This window comes from Apis dorsata, unplaced genomic scaffold, assembly GCF_000469605.1.
Source record: "Apis dorsata unplaced genomic scaffold, Apis dorsata 1.3 scaffold_815, whole genome shotgun sequence".
Lineage (NCBI taxonomy): Eukaryota > Metazoa > Arthropoda > Insecta > Hymenoptera > Apidae > Apis > Apis dorsata.
This window is the reverse complement of record NW_006263952.1, coordinates 199,593-213,297: the sequence shown is the minus strand read 5'-3', so window position 1 is coordinate 213,297 and position 13,705 is coordinate 199,593. Positions and strand designations below refer to the sequence as shown.

Below are 13,705 nucleotides of genomic sequence, written 5' to 3'. Positions count from 1 at the left end.
AGAATGTTATTAATTTATGAGATACTTTTAGAAGATTGATTTTAGAGACTAAAACAAACATAAAAATTGTTATATAGAAATCTTGATTGAAATTCATTTATTAAATTATAAGCAATTTAAATTGCATTAGATAAAGCAATAATGTAATACATATAGAATGATTTTATTTACTATCTTATTTTATTATTTTATACTTTTATCTTATTTTATCTAACACAAACTTAAGTAATTATAATTTAATAAACAATACTTAACCAACATTCTTATATTAATTTTTGAATTTGTTTGTTTTGAGAGTTTGTCTCTAAAATTGATTTTCCAAACTGATTTTCCCATAAATATATTAACATTCTGTATAATTATAAAATATGTATATATATATATATATATATATATATGAATTATTTAGCATAGACTTATTTAAATTTCATTAATTATATATTAGTAATAATAGTATCACAATTGTTAATATACTGAATATTATTACAATGAAAGATATAATTAATATATTTTATAGTCTGCTTTGTATTAAATACTAATTAGAATTCATTATTGAATTGAAGATATGTGTTATTGATATATGTATTGTTGAAAGTATATGTTACATATGATTTAATTTAATACATAATAGTCTTGATTTTAAACTTATATTTATTTGTATATTTCTTAATATGAATATTTAATTTATTATATATTGTAATTTTTATTTTTAAATGAGGGACGATCATTAAAGATATAAAAGATTTAAAAGTTATTTAAAATTAAAATAATTGCATTAGCTCAATACGTAGATAATGATTATAAATTATAAAAACATTTTTGTATCATACTAATGTTTTTGAAATATTAATTAGAATAGAATAGAAGTAAAAATAATAATTATATATATAATAATAGTATTATTTAAGTTTTTTTTAAACATAATGTTGAATTATAATATTTTGTATTTTTAATAATTTTTAATAATTTTATAATTTGAAATATGTGATAATTTTTTATAAATGGAATGTAATTATTTTATGAGAAATTTTTTTTTTTATTTTATTTTTAAAATTAGATTCTTATTGATTGCTACATATTAATTAATTTGTTCTGACAATAATTATAGATAGTTAGAAGTACATATATGCATCAAATAAGATAAAATTTTTTAGTTTTTAATAATTTTTTAGTTAATAATAATTTTTTTATTTAGAAGTTTTTATATTTTATAAAAAAAATTTTTTTTTCTAAAATATAAAAATTTCTAAATAATTTTTTAAATTCAATAAATATTCTGTTTTAATTAAAATAGTTAACATTATATTATTCTTATATTATTTATACAATTTTACATTCAATGTAATTTTTGAAACTACATTTATATATTATATCATATATATATATATATGTCAGAATATATTTTATTTATTGTGTTATTAACATTTTTTTATAATTTAGTTATATATAATTTTTTTATAATTTAAAATATTTCAATTTTTTAAAGAAAATTGATTTTATTTTTGTGTATATAATTATTCAAATATTTTGAGCCTAATCGTAAATGCCTTAAAATGTAAATGCCTTAATATAAAGATAAAATTAATTTATGCATATTTAACATATTTTTATCTGAAGTTATATTGAGCATCTTTATTTTCTTAATTACAATGTCAATTGAAAGACAAATAAATAATTGAAAATTTCATCATATAAATATAATATTTTTGCATTTATGTCTAGAATTTTTATATTATATATATTTCTATATGTTTTTATATCGAAAAATGTAATCATTATATGAAAATATTTGTATTATTTTTAGAAATTTTTAAAATGATTATTTTTATATATAAAATGTTTTGCAAACAGATAATACATTCTGTATTTAATTTATATTTTGTATTATGTTATTTAATATATATTGGATAATGTAAATATCTTGATGCAAATTTAGTATATAATACATAAAAAAAATATAAATTTAATATGATTTATTAATCGATAGTTGCATATCATTTTTTTCAATGTTTTAAATGTCTTATGTTTTATATACAATATGTAAATAGTATAATTTATTATTCATGTAAATATTATTTTTATCTGTTATATACATATGAAAATATTGATGATAAATATATAATACATTTTTATATTATATTATAATTATTAAAAAAATATATTAAAACAATATATAAAACAATTGCATTTAACATAAGTAATAGTTTTTATTATATATATAATATTATACATATTTAATTTGATGTACTTCATAAATTTTATAATTTTATTATTAATTTTATATAAAAAAGAATTTTCTATAGTATTTATTTATATTCATTACATTATTTTGAATTATAATTTTATTAAAAAAATTAATAAGTTTGTGAAGGAGCATGTATTCAAATTATATGAAATACATCAAATGATTTCTTTATTGTATTATATTTTTGAATATTATATTATATTAGTATAAGTATTTTTTATGAACAAATATAATTATAATCTAAATAAGGAAAATATTTTCATGTTAATATTAAAATTTAATAATCGTTATATATATTGTCTGATTCTTGATTTGTTTAAAATGTATTATATAAAGGTGATATAAAATTGTTAAAATTTCTAATCAACTAATATCTTGTATCTTTTTACTCTTATACATAATATTACGTACAAATATTAGAAATTTTTCTAGTAAAAACAAGTACTTAAATTTTTGCTTAATAATAAATGTTATTAAGCTTCAAAATAAAAAAAGATCATTTGTTTAATATAAAATCTCACTATTATTATTATATACGTATTTTCATCATCACATTGTGTACGATATAAAAAAAACTGTACAATATTTTTGTTTTATAAAGATTATTTTTAAAAATATACAAGAAATATAAATGTTAATCCTAAAAGGGCACTTGAAAACCTGAGCGCGATTTCAAAATTTAAAATAAATAAGGCAGTTTTTATAATTATGAATTCATAAATTTCTTGCTTTTAAAATATACTTATTTGTATATATATATTTGTATACTTATTTGTAGTAATGTATTGTAATATTTAAATTAAAATGATAATAAAAAATGATGAAATATGAAATCGAATCGCTATTTACTTGTATACTTATGTTATTATTATTAAAATCGGAAATGATCATATTATTTAATTGTTATTTAATTTGAAGTAAGAAATTTATGAACTTACCATCATAATTTTTTTTATTATAAATATAATTATGTTCTCAAGTTTTCTAACACCGTTTTAGAACATATAATAATCACATTATGTTTTATATATTATTTTAAATATATATTTTTAATAATTGTTTTTAATTAATTTGGTTTTTTAGCGCTGTTAATTGTTCCATATATTCAAGATATAATCTTTGCCAACGAAGATGTCCTCCAATAATAGATAATATATCTTCCAAAAGTTTATGTTTTTTAATTCCCTATATAATGAATAGAAAAATATTGATATTATATTTATATAATTAATAATAATATATTAATAGAATAAATATTAAAATAATACCAAAATTAAAGGATCCCATATACTTTTAGAAGCTGATGTATGACTTGGACCCAAAAATTCATCTAGGATTAATCTCAAACGTTTTTCCAATCCATCTAAAAAAATATTATTTTATAAAATATGAAGATAAAATTAAAAATATATCTATACCTATTATATCTATACCTTGAGTTAATAAAAATGATACTAAAGCCATGAGCCAATGCATATATTCTTGAGCACTTCCAAGAGCCTTAGAAGCAAGTAATTGTTGTTCTAAATAAGATACTACGCTTGGAGCACTATGTGGTAATCTCGGATTAGGGAAAGTATTTCCTGCTGTTCTAAATAGTCCTTCTTGTAAGGAAGATAATGGACCTTTGGGAGCTCTGTTTCCCGATGCACTTGATGCATTAAATGAAGCCCAACGCCATATAGGATCTTGACTATCGCCGATTAGTAACCATGTACCTAATATTTTTTTATAAATATATTATATATAATGTATGATTTATAAAATATATGATTTTATTAATATAATTAATATAATTTATATACCCATTTCTTTATGATATATATATGCCCTAGCATTAGTGAAAGCTAAATGTGGCATTCCATTATATAAAGTACAGGATAATAAAGAAGTACCAGGTACTGCTAAATGTGCAGCAGATGTAGAAACTATCATTCTACATGAATATCCTATTTCCCAAACACGTACAGCACCACAACTTGATATAACCATTACCTAAAAATGTTGATACATTTTGAATAATAATTATCTTTAAATTAAAAAAATAAAAATAATAATTAAAAAATTAATACTGCATTTCCAACTGCATGAACTTTTGCAAGTGGTGCAGGTGGCGCTAAAGGTGGTGCTGGACGGCATCCTTTTATAGGATGAAATGTATGCAGACTACCATCTTCTAATCCAAGTGCTATAACTGCCGGTGATGCTGCAAGCGCTACAGCACTATATCCCAAATACAAATCCCAAGTTGGTTCAGAATCTGTGCCTTTAAATACTTGTAAATGAGCTAAACCTTGGCTATTAGTAACAGTTACTGCATAATGACCAGCTTGTTGAGATAATGAACTGGACGGTTTTAATGGAGGCAGTATAATTTGATTTGTATTTCTTTCAGATGTAATTTTTGGTTTTTTGTTAAATGAAGTATGATATGATTTTGGTGTGGACTGATCACGACGTTTCAATGTAAGTGCAGAAGTTTGGCTATTTATATTCGTTGAATGTACAGAAGAAGTAACATTGGGTGTCACAACATCATTTCGTTTTTCAATAACAATAGAACTTTTTACTTGACTTGTAAATGTTGGCGTTCTTAATCTATTACTTGAAGAATCCCTAATTAAAAATAATTAATTTAATAAAAAAATACATACAAGAAATTATAATATTGTAAAAATAAAATCTCTAACTTACATTGTATCAGATGGTGGTGGTATAAACATTGGTGTTATTCGTCTTTTACCATCTGATGTTCTTGTTTCAATTTGCTTATTAATTGGACCTTTGGCAGGAGTAGTTGCAGTAGTAGTGGGTGGATGTACTAAATTTGTATTTAAAAGTGTTGTAGTTTGTGTCGACGGTACCGATGTTTTTAGATTAAGAAGTTCAGGTGCTTCCATTACTGTGCAACCACCTTGAACTAATGGTTTACCATATAAACGTTCATGAAGACTACTCTATAATAAAATAAAAATAATTATATACTCATAATAAATATACAATTTGTTATTAAAATATTTTGTATAATTTTATATATAATACTTGTTCAGCAGGATCTAATGGTTGACCTAATTCTTGTTGTGTAAATTCAATAAGTACAACAGATCCATCCCAAGAACAAGCAGCTAATCGAAGACCACATGGTGACCAACTAGCATCTAAGACTGAGTGTGTAAATAATTCATGAATTACAACTAAAGGCCGTTTCAGAGATGTTAACCATACAGATAAAGAACGATCACGTGATCCTATAGCGACGCAACAATACTGTTGTGGTTTAGAAGAACCAGGTTGCTTCTTTTGTAAAATATTACCATTAAATCTCTGCAGCATATAAAGAATTAATGAATTAAATATTTAATAATTTTAAATATATAAATTATAAAATTTACTGTTTTTAGATTAAATATATACCACACATGTGACAGCTTTACGATGACCAACAAAATCTTTATCTTGTGTCCATCCATCTCTTTCAATTATTTGTGCTGTTGGACCTCCACCATTCATCGCATGAGCTGATACTAAATATTGTCCATCTGGACTCCAAGAAAGTCTTAAAACATGAGTTGTTCCACCGCATTCATCAAATGGTTCTGATATTAGTGCAGCTTCTGTCCAATCTGTAGTACGCCATACTCTTAATGTTTTATCATCAGATTGAGATGCTAAATATTTTCCTACTGGATCCCATGTAATTCCTTTTACAAATCCAGTATGACCTTTTAAAACAGCTACAATAGCTGGAAATTTTGATGCATCCCATACGATTACACTGTTATCTACTGATGCAGAAGCTAACCATGGACTATGTGGTGCCCATGCAAGATCAAGTACATCAGCTTCATGTGAACGTAATGTAGCTATGCAACGCCATGTTTCAATACTGGATTTTCCACCAAATATTGAACTTCCACCTGATCCACCTGACAATCTCCAGATCATAATTAATTTATCTACACCACCTGATGCTAATAATCCAGTATTACTCCATCTTACACAATTGACACAAGCTATAAATTTTATATTATATATTATTTAGTTTATCAATATAATATATTTTAGAAAATATATTAAATTTTATCATGTATCATACCAAGATGGTTATCTAATTGACATAACATTTTTGGAATATTTTCATCTAATTCTGCAATTTCATTAACTACTGGTTCCATATTCCATATAACAACTCTACCGGAATCACCACCTATAATTAATAATAATAGCAAATATAAATCAAAAACTATATCAAAATAACAAAATTAATGTTTTTTTATAAAAAAATTAACAATAAATAAATAAATTAAAGGAATTAATATTATACCTTGACCACCAGTAGCAAATCTTTTCCCATCTGGATGTATATCCACGGAAAAGATTGAATATCCTAAAAAATAAAAATTTTAGAATATGAAAATACAATTATAAACATTAGATAAATTTAAATAATACATTTTATACAAACCATCGTGAGTAACCCAATTAGGTTTTACTAGTTTCATAATGTTTAGTTTATTAAAATTTTGTCAATTCAATGATTATTTTCCATAATTAAATATACTAATATTTAATTGGAATTTTTATTTCATTTGAACATAACACTTTGTTAAGTAGTATAACCTTAAATTAAAATACAAACACAACATATACATATTCTACTACCGGCAATATATTTTGGTGAATTTCTATGAACATATTAAAATTATTATGATATATGTAATAATTATGTAATATTGCACTTTTTAAATAATTTTTTTTACTTACGCAAAATATCATTTATTTTATATAGTTTAAGAAATTATTATATTATAAATATAATATTGTCATAGTAAAATATAAAAATATAATATATATATACGTATAATAATGTTAAAATATTATAGATAATATTATTTAAAAAAATTACATTTTAATTATGTAAATATAAATATTGTGCATATAATAAATTTTAAAATCAATTTTTTCAAAATATAAATCTTATGCGAATGATCTGTTCTTTCATGCATATACATATAATGTATATTTTTTTAAAAAGTTAATTTTTTAATTTAAATTATAAAAAATAAATACAAATTTTTTTTTAACATAAATGTTAATGATTATGAAATGTATCACTATAATAAATTATTACAATTTTTTTTTTTAACTTAATTTTTTAATAAATTATACATATTTTTTAAAAATTTAGTAAGATAAAAAAATAATTAAATTTTGTTTTAAATAAACTATAAAAATGTATTTCTTTACATACATATTGGTAAATAGACAATTCTACAATATAATTCTACAATAGTTTTTAATTTTTACAACTATTTATTATCACATTTTGTATTATTAATATTAGGACTTGGTATACGATTGCTTACTTTCAGTAATTTTTTATAACGTTCAACTAGATCCCCAATAGAACGTCTATTTTGTTTAGTTTGGTCAGTTACAATGATATTATTATCATCACTTTTAATTTCTATTGTTTTGTATATATTATGTGCATCAGCTTTATTTGAGAAATCATTTATCATATCTTCCATTTTTAGTATATCTTCTGATTTTTCTTGTTCAACAGTCAATTTTTCTGGAGTAGCAAATTCTACCTTTATATTACAGATACTTTTTGTTGAAATAACTTCTGTTTTATTTAAACTAAGATCTGATATATCATGTACTTCTTCAATTGCATTTGCAATTGTAGTCGAATTTGCTTTTGAAGAACAAGATAAAGACATTATACTTGCATTTGCTACTGCTGCTGTGAGAAAAAAGAGAAGTTTTCAATTTTAAAAAAAATTAAAATATTCGTTACATACCTATTGTATTTCGTTTTATACGAGTAGAAAATAATCTTGAATATTTTTCTGCTTGTTTGAAAGATGACAAATTTTTTTTAGATGATACCATATGCATATGTAAAGATGGCTTATCATTATTATCATTATTTATATTTACAATTACATCATCAAAATTGATTCGTGATACTAATAAATTTTCTCTTAATTTTGATCCATGTGATACATGACTTTGTTTTAGATGTTCATATCTTGAAAATAATGATTTATGTGGAGCTAAAAAATATTTTTGAATATATTATATATATAGCAATTTTAAATAGCATTAATCTTACCTTCTACTGGAGTTAATTGTAATCTTTTTTGAAAATTATTTTCTTCATCATTACAGTTTGTATTAATTTTAATAAGAGGAGATGACATAATAAGTACATTATGCATCATAGGTAATATAGTATCATTATGAACATATATTTTTTTTTGATATAAAATATCTTGTGTTTCTAACATTATTTTTGTGATATCTATTAAATGTGTTTGCATTATATTGAATGCAGCTTTTATATCTTTACAACTATCTTCTATTTGTAATGAATATTCTGAAAAATCCTCTAATATATTCAATTTTAATTGTTTTTTTAGTTGAGTTAGAAGAAAATGAAATAATAATATAAAATTATTTAATATTAATTTATCATCTTTATATAATCGAAATAAAACACACTGAAATATAAAATTTTTATTTTTATTACTTCTCATTAATATATATAATAACATATACATTATAATACTTACTTGCATATCTGGAGAAAATAATTCTGAAATTTCCAAATGATTTATTTTTTGTTTTGTATTTAACATTTTAATATCGCTAGTATTACTTAATATTATATTATTAACTTTATGACTAAGCTGTTCAATATCTTTCAAAATTATATTTCTCTTTTGTATATGATTTATGCATTTATTTATATGCATTTTCCATTCTAAAATTAATAAATTATTATTTTGATGACTAAAATTACAAATAATACTAATTATAAATAAATATATAATATTAAGTATAATAAATATGATACCAACTTTTTGTTGCTTCTTCATTATCTATATCTCTTAAACATTTTTTAATTGAAGGATGTACTGGTGCTGTTTGTGGAAGATTTGCTATTAATTGTTCTTTTTCAAAAATTTCTGTTCTACTTTTATTTAGTCTTTCATTTTCTTTTCTAAAAAATAAAGTAATATAATTAATATTTTAATTGAAAAAGAATTTTTAATTATATATATATAAATAAAAAGAAAATAAATATTACTGCAAAACATATTTAATTGTATTCTCCATTTCTAATAAATTTTTATGTTGATTCAATATATTAAAATTAATCTTAGCATTGGTTTCTTCTAAAAATTTTTTTGCTAGATTTCCTTTATTTCCTATTCGTGGTGCAAATGCAATATTATTACTAGCTATAGAAAATAAAATTTTTTAGTAAAAAAACAAAATATTTATATAAATATAAGAAATTTATAGTAAATATATAATAATACAATTTAAATCAATTTTATGATAATGATAAATAATGATAAATATATTATGAAAGTAATTTCTATTATATATATATAAGTAAATAATATACTTATAAATAATAATCTTACTTTCCCTTATAAGGTATCTTCTTATAACTACTTCTGATAATTTCCACATAATAATTGTAAATTTAGTTCCACCTGCATGAATTAAGTGAGAGGTGAGTATAGGTGGAAAATCAATATCAGGATTTTCTGCAGATATTATTGTTAAATAATCCTTAACATTATTACGATACTTTGCTTCAGTTTTCTTGCAAATTACAGGCCATTCAATCAGTTTTTTAAAACGTTCTGAATCATATACTGTTAATAAATAATATGAAATATGTAGGAAACCTGCTGTATTAGGTTTGTCAAACATACCCTAAAAATTAGAATATTATTTAATCAATGCAAAAATTATAAAAAGTAATATAATATGTTTAAACATATTTCAAGCGTATTTAATATTTTATTTAATATTTAGTAAAAAAATATACCTCACGAAAATATTTTTTGAACTCATTATTAGGTTGAATTACTTGAGTTAATAAGAGTACATTACGATAAAAAGACGCACTTATGGCCATTACATTAATGTAAAATTAACTATTTTATATAAAATATTATAGATAATATTAATTGTAGTAATAATGTTATAAAGAAAATATTTTAAATATTAAATATTTCGATCATTTTACAACAATAGTATAAAATGAACAAAGATTTTCCTATTAACGATTGTATAAAAACATTTGAATTTTAAAACCGTGTACTTGTTATATTATAGATACGAAAGTATCATGTAACTATCAGACTATTAAAACTGAAATTATATAAATATAAAAATTAATATTGCTAATAAATTGATGGTCGAAAGAAATAAGAAACTTATTTAGTTGATTTCAACAGATTGATAAAATACGTTCATAAAAATAAATACATATTGATAGAAAATATTATATCTAGAAATAAAAATAAGATCGAATAGAAACGATTGATGACGAATGAGTGATACGAACGGTTCTCTTGCTCCTATATCATTTTCATCATTTGTTGTCCAATTTATTTTCATGTCTTGTATTTTATATCTAAAATAAATTTGTGTGATTTAGTTTAGTTTTGAAAGATTATATTTATAAAACTGCAAAATGCACTATATGCTATTTCAATAATTTGGATATTATTCCTAATTTTTTTTTAATTTTTTTAAATAGATAATATATTTTGTATATACTACATATTTTATACAAAAAAATGATTTCATTCATTTTACAATCCGTAACACATTCTTTAACAAAAAATGTGATTTTATTTAATGAAAAATTTATTATTTTACCATGTTTGAAATTCATGAATGTTCGAGATATTCATTTAACCTCAAATATTATGAAAGAATTTCGAAGTGGATTTTCCAAAGTAAGAGCTGATACAAAAACAAAAAAAGTAGTTATGGAAGGAGAAAAAACAATTGATCTTATTGATATAAATAACTCGTAAGTATTTAATTTTGATTTATAAATATTTTATTCAAAATATCAAATATAGCATTGATTTATATTATTACTGGTATTTATTGTTTTATTATAGATAGTTATATTATTAGATTATTATTATTATTATATTATTAGGTATTTATTATTATATTATTAGATTATTTACACAATGTTGATTTTAGAAAATCATTATTTCCTGATGCTTCTACACCATATCAATTTTTTGATGGTATACAATATGATCAATTACATATTATTAATATAAAATCATCTCCTAATAATACAATAATGTCTCTTACTGATTTTAAAGGTAATTATTAATATAAAAATATATAATGGTTTTATTAATATTATTTGATGATTATGATGATTCTTTTATTCTTTGCAATATTTTTATAGGATTAGGAATGATGTTACATTCTGCTGGACTTGAAGGTTTTAAAAATACAAAGAAAGGTACTAATATTGCGGCACAACAAGCTGCAATTACATTTGGAACAGTAAGAAAATTTTTTAATACATATTTATTCAAAATTTTTATAAATTGTATTATCAATTGTAATTATATTATTTGTTTATATTATTTTAGCGTATTCTTAATCATGGTATCAAAACAGTCNAAAGGTTTGCAGCTAACAGAATTAAATATTGTTTCTATCACAGATGATACTAGAGTATCATGGAATCCTCTAAGACCAAGAAAACAAAAAAGAATATAAGTAATAAAAATATATGATATATTCAATAGTTTAATTTATATTATATGTAAAATATATCTTTTTTTATATAATTATATATTAATTATATTATTAAATTATAATAGTTTATCTTATAATTAGTTTATGATAAAATATGTAACAACATATATATGTATATACATTTTGTACTGTAGCATATATAACATAAAGCATATAGTATAAAAATATAACATATATATATAGCATATATATAATAGTAGAAAATTGACTAGATAAAAAGAAATTTTATAAATTACTTATACTTTACTGTGATTATCTTGCTTAATTTCTTAATTAGCAAATTTTTTACTACAATAGTATTAAGTTATAATTTATTATTAATTGAAACATATATTGGAATTTAATTGATTTTTAAAATTTTTCACAAAAAAAGAATTCTTCATTAGACCTATAATTCTTTTTTCTTATGAGTTTTTAAATATTTAAAGAAAACATTTTTTCGAAATCTATATAGATTCAAATTTTGTGAAGTAAAGTGAAGCTTCTAAAAAATAAAATATTAAAGTAAATGAAATATAAATATTTTAGATTTTATTTCATCATAAGATATGTTGCGTAATCCAAGATATATATTCTGAAACTCGAGTATATACACCCGGAAGTCGTGGCCGTGCACATCCTACTCCGGATGAAACTATTCCTACAACCATTACATTACCATTAAGATGACTTGCGATCATCAGCGGCCCACCACTATCACCCTAAAGAAAAATATCAAATATGCAATTATTTTGATATTTTTATAAAATTTTTATAAAAGATACAAATTACAATTGATATTACTTATATTTTTTTAATTTAATCATTTTCATCAAATTTATTTTTTATAAAATATATTAATATCTTAATATATCTTAATATATCTTAATATATATTATATATAATATTTTATTTTATATTATTATTTTATATTATATGTATATTATACATATATCACATATTATACACATCATGTGATATATATATATCATACGATTAATATAGAAACGAAACAAATAAAACAATGCAAAACTATTCAAAATAGAAGATAGTCATCAAGTGATTCAAGAACAGAATCATAAATTCGCGATAAAATATATCGAATTGGAAATAATGAAATATTCCACAATTGCCAATTATAATAATTACATTATATCAAACCGCAATATCAATATATTTTTTGATGAATTTTTAATCCTTCATCATTTTTTTACCATTCTATTGAATGTTTTGTGATCGAATAATTCGGTTTGAAGACTAAAATTCAATTTCTGGTTGTTAATTCAATATACTCATCAAAGCAATCGGATATTTGATTGAAATTCATATTGCCGTTGTTCAATAAAGCATGAATTTTGTGTGCGAATGAGCAATGTATTCTGTCGAACTAGTTCGCATGAATGAAAAGAAGATCGATAGAAAAAGAAACAGAAATATTTGTAAAACGTATAAATAAATTAGATAAATGATACGAGAAGATTTTACTTACCCAACAAGAATCGCGACCACCTTCTTCATGGCCGGCACACATTTGCTTTGATTCTACACGGGTTGACTTTCCTTGACTGGCATACCATTCGCGACATATATTGTTCTCGATTACGCGAACTTCCACTTTTTGTAATACATCTGCTCGTTTATCTATAAAAATAAAATAAAAACATTTAATAATAAAGTATTTTTCAAAAATCTTGAATATAATTATTAATTTTGAGAGGAAGAAATAAGTTAATTTAAGAAATAAATAATTTTTTGATTTATAGTTTTTTTTGTAAATAATATTCGGGATAATATAAAATTAATTATTTATTATTTTAATCATTATTTCAACTATTTGTTAAAAAAGAAATTACATATATGAAATATTGATCG

General features: G+C 21.2%; 5 protein-coding genes across 5 annotated transcripts in view; 2 read left to right on the top strand and 3 right to left on the bottom strand.

Annotated features, from left to right (window-relative positions):
• Window positions 1-3,461, top strand: part of LOC102675930 (START domain-containing protein 10-like) — a 6,045-nt gene extending 2,584 nt beyond the window's left edge. The window contains exon 8 of the mRNA XM_006623091.2: window positions 3,329-3,461. Within this exon, the coding sequence (XP_006623154.1) occupies window positions 3,329-3,337 (9 nt within the window). The 3' untranslated portion in view covers window positions 3,338-3,461. The remainder of the gene's footprint in view (window positions 1-3,328) is intronic.
• On the bottom strand, window positions 2,837-6,914 carry LOC102676161 (protein HIRA homolog). Its single transcript, XM_006623092.2, has 11 exons — window positions 6,711-6,914; window positions 6,570-6,632; window positions 6,342-6,452; window positions 5,660-6,258; window positions 5,288-5,569; window positions 4,940-5,202; window positions 4,318-4,861; window positions 4,051-4,240; window positions 3,679-3,963; window positions 3,514-3,608; window positions 2,837-3,430 (listed from the first exon to the last, which is right to left on the bottom strand). The coding sequence occupies exons 1-11, from the start codon at window positions 6,745-6,747 to the stop codon at window positions 3,308-3,310; spliced, it is 2,592 nt and encodes an 863-aa protein (XP_006623155.1). The 5' UTR covers window positions 6,748-6,914; the 3' UTR covers window positions 2,837-3,307.
• Window positions 6,915-7,449: 535 nt separating this feature from the next.
• On the bottom strand, window positions 7,450-10,614 carry LOC102675617. The gene is made up of 8 exons (XM_006623087.2): window positions 10,101-10,614; window positions 9,688-9,985; window positions 9,345-9,498; window positions 9,115-9,257; window positions 8,827-9,017; window positions 8,367-8,754; window positions 8,053-8,307; window positions 7,450-7,991 (listed from the first exon to the last, which is right to left on the bottom strand). Exons 1-8 carry the CDS (start codon window positions 10,188-10,190, stop codon window positions 7,555-7,557), a joined length of 1,956 nt encoding a protein of 651 aa, XP_006623150.1. The 5' UTR covers window positions 10,191-10,614; the 3' UTR covers window positions 7,450-7,554.
• Window positions 10,615-10,642: 28 nt separating this feature from the next.
• On the top strand, window positions 10,643-12,566 carry LOC102675190 (30S ribosomal protein S11). The gene is given in 6 exon segments (XM_031513974.1): window positions 10,643-11,096; window positions 11,279-11,406; window positions 11,496-11,596; window positions 11,686-11,714; window positions 11,716-11,815; window positions 12,400-12,566. Coding segments are annotated over 5 exon segments (597 nt in total). The 5' UTR covers window positions 10,643-10,857; the 3' UTR covers window positions 12,400-12,566.
• A 481-nt stretch (window positions 12,567-13,047) lies between these two features.
• Window positions 13,048-13,705, bottom strand: part of LOC102675483 (testisin-like) — a 7,413-nt gene continuing 6,755 nt past the window's right edge. The window contains exon 3 of the mRNA XM_031513984.1: window positions 13,048-13,474. Coding sequence (XP_031369844.1) covers window positions 13,221-13,474 — 254 coding nt within the window. The 3' untranslated portion in view covers window positions 13,048-13,220. The remainder of the gene's footprint in view (window positions 13,475-13,705) is intronic.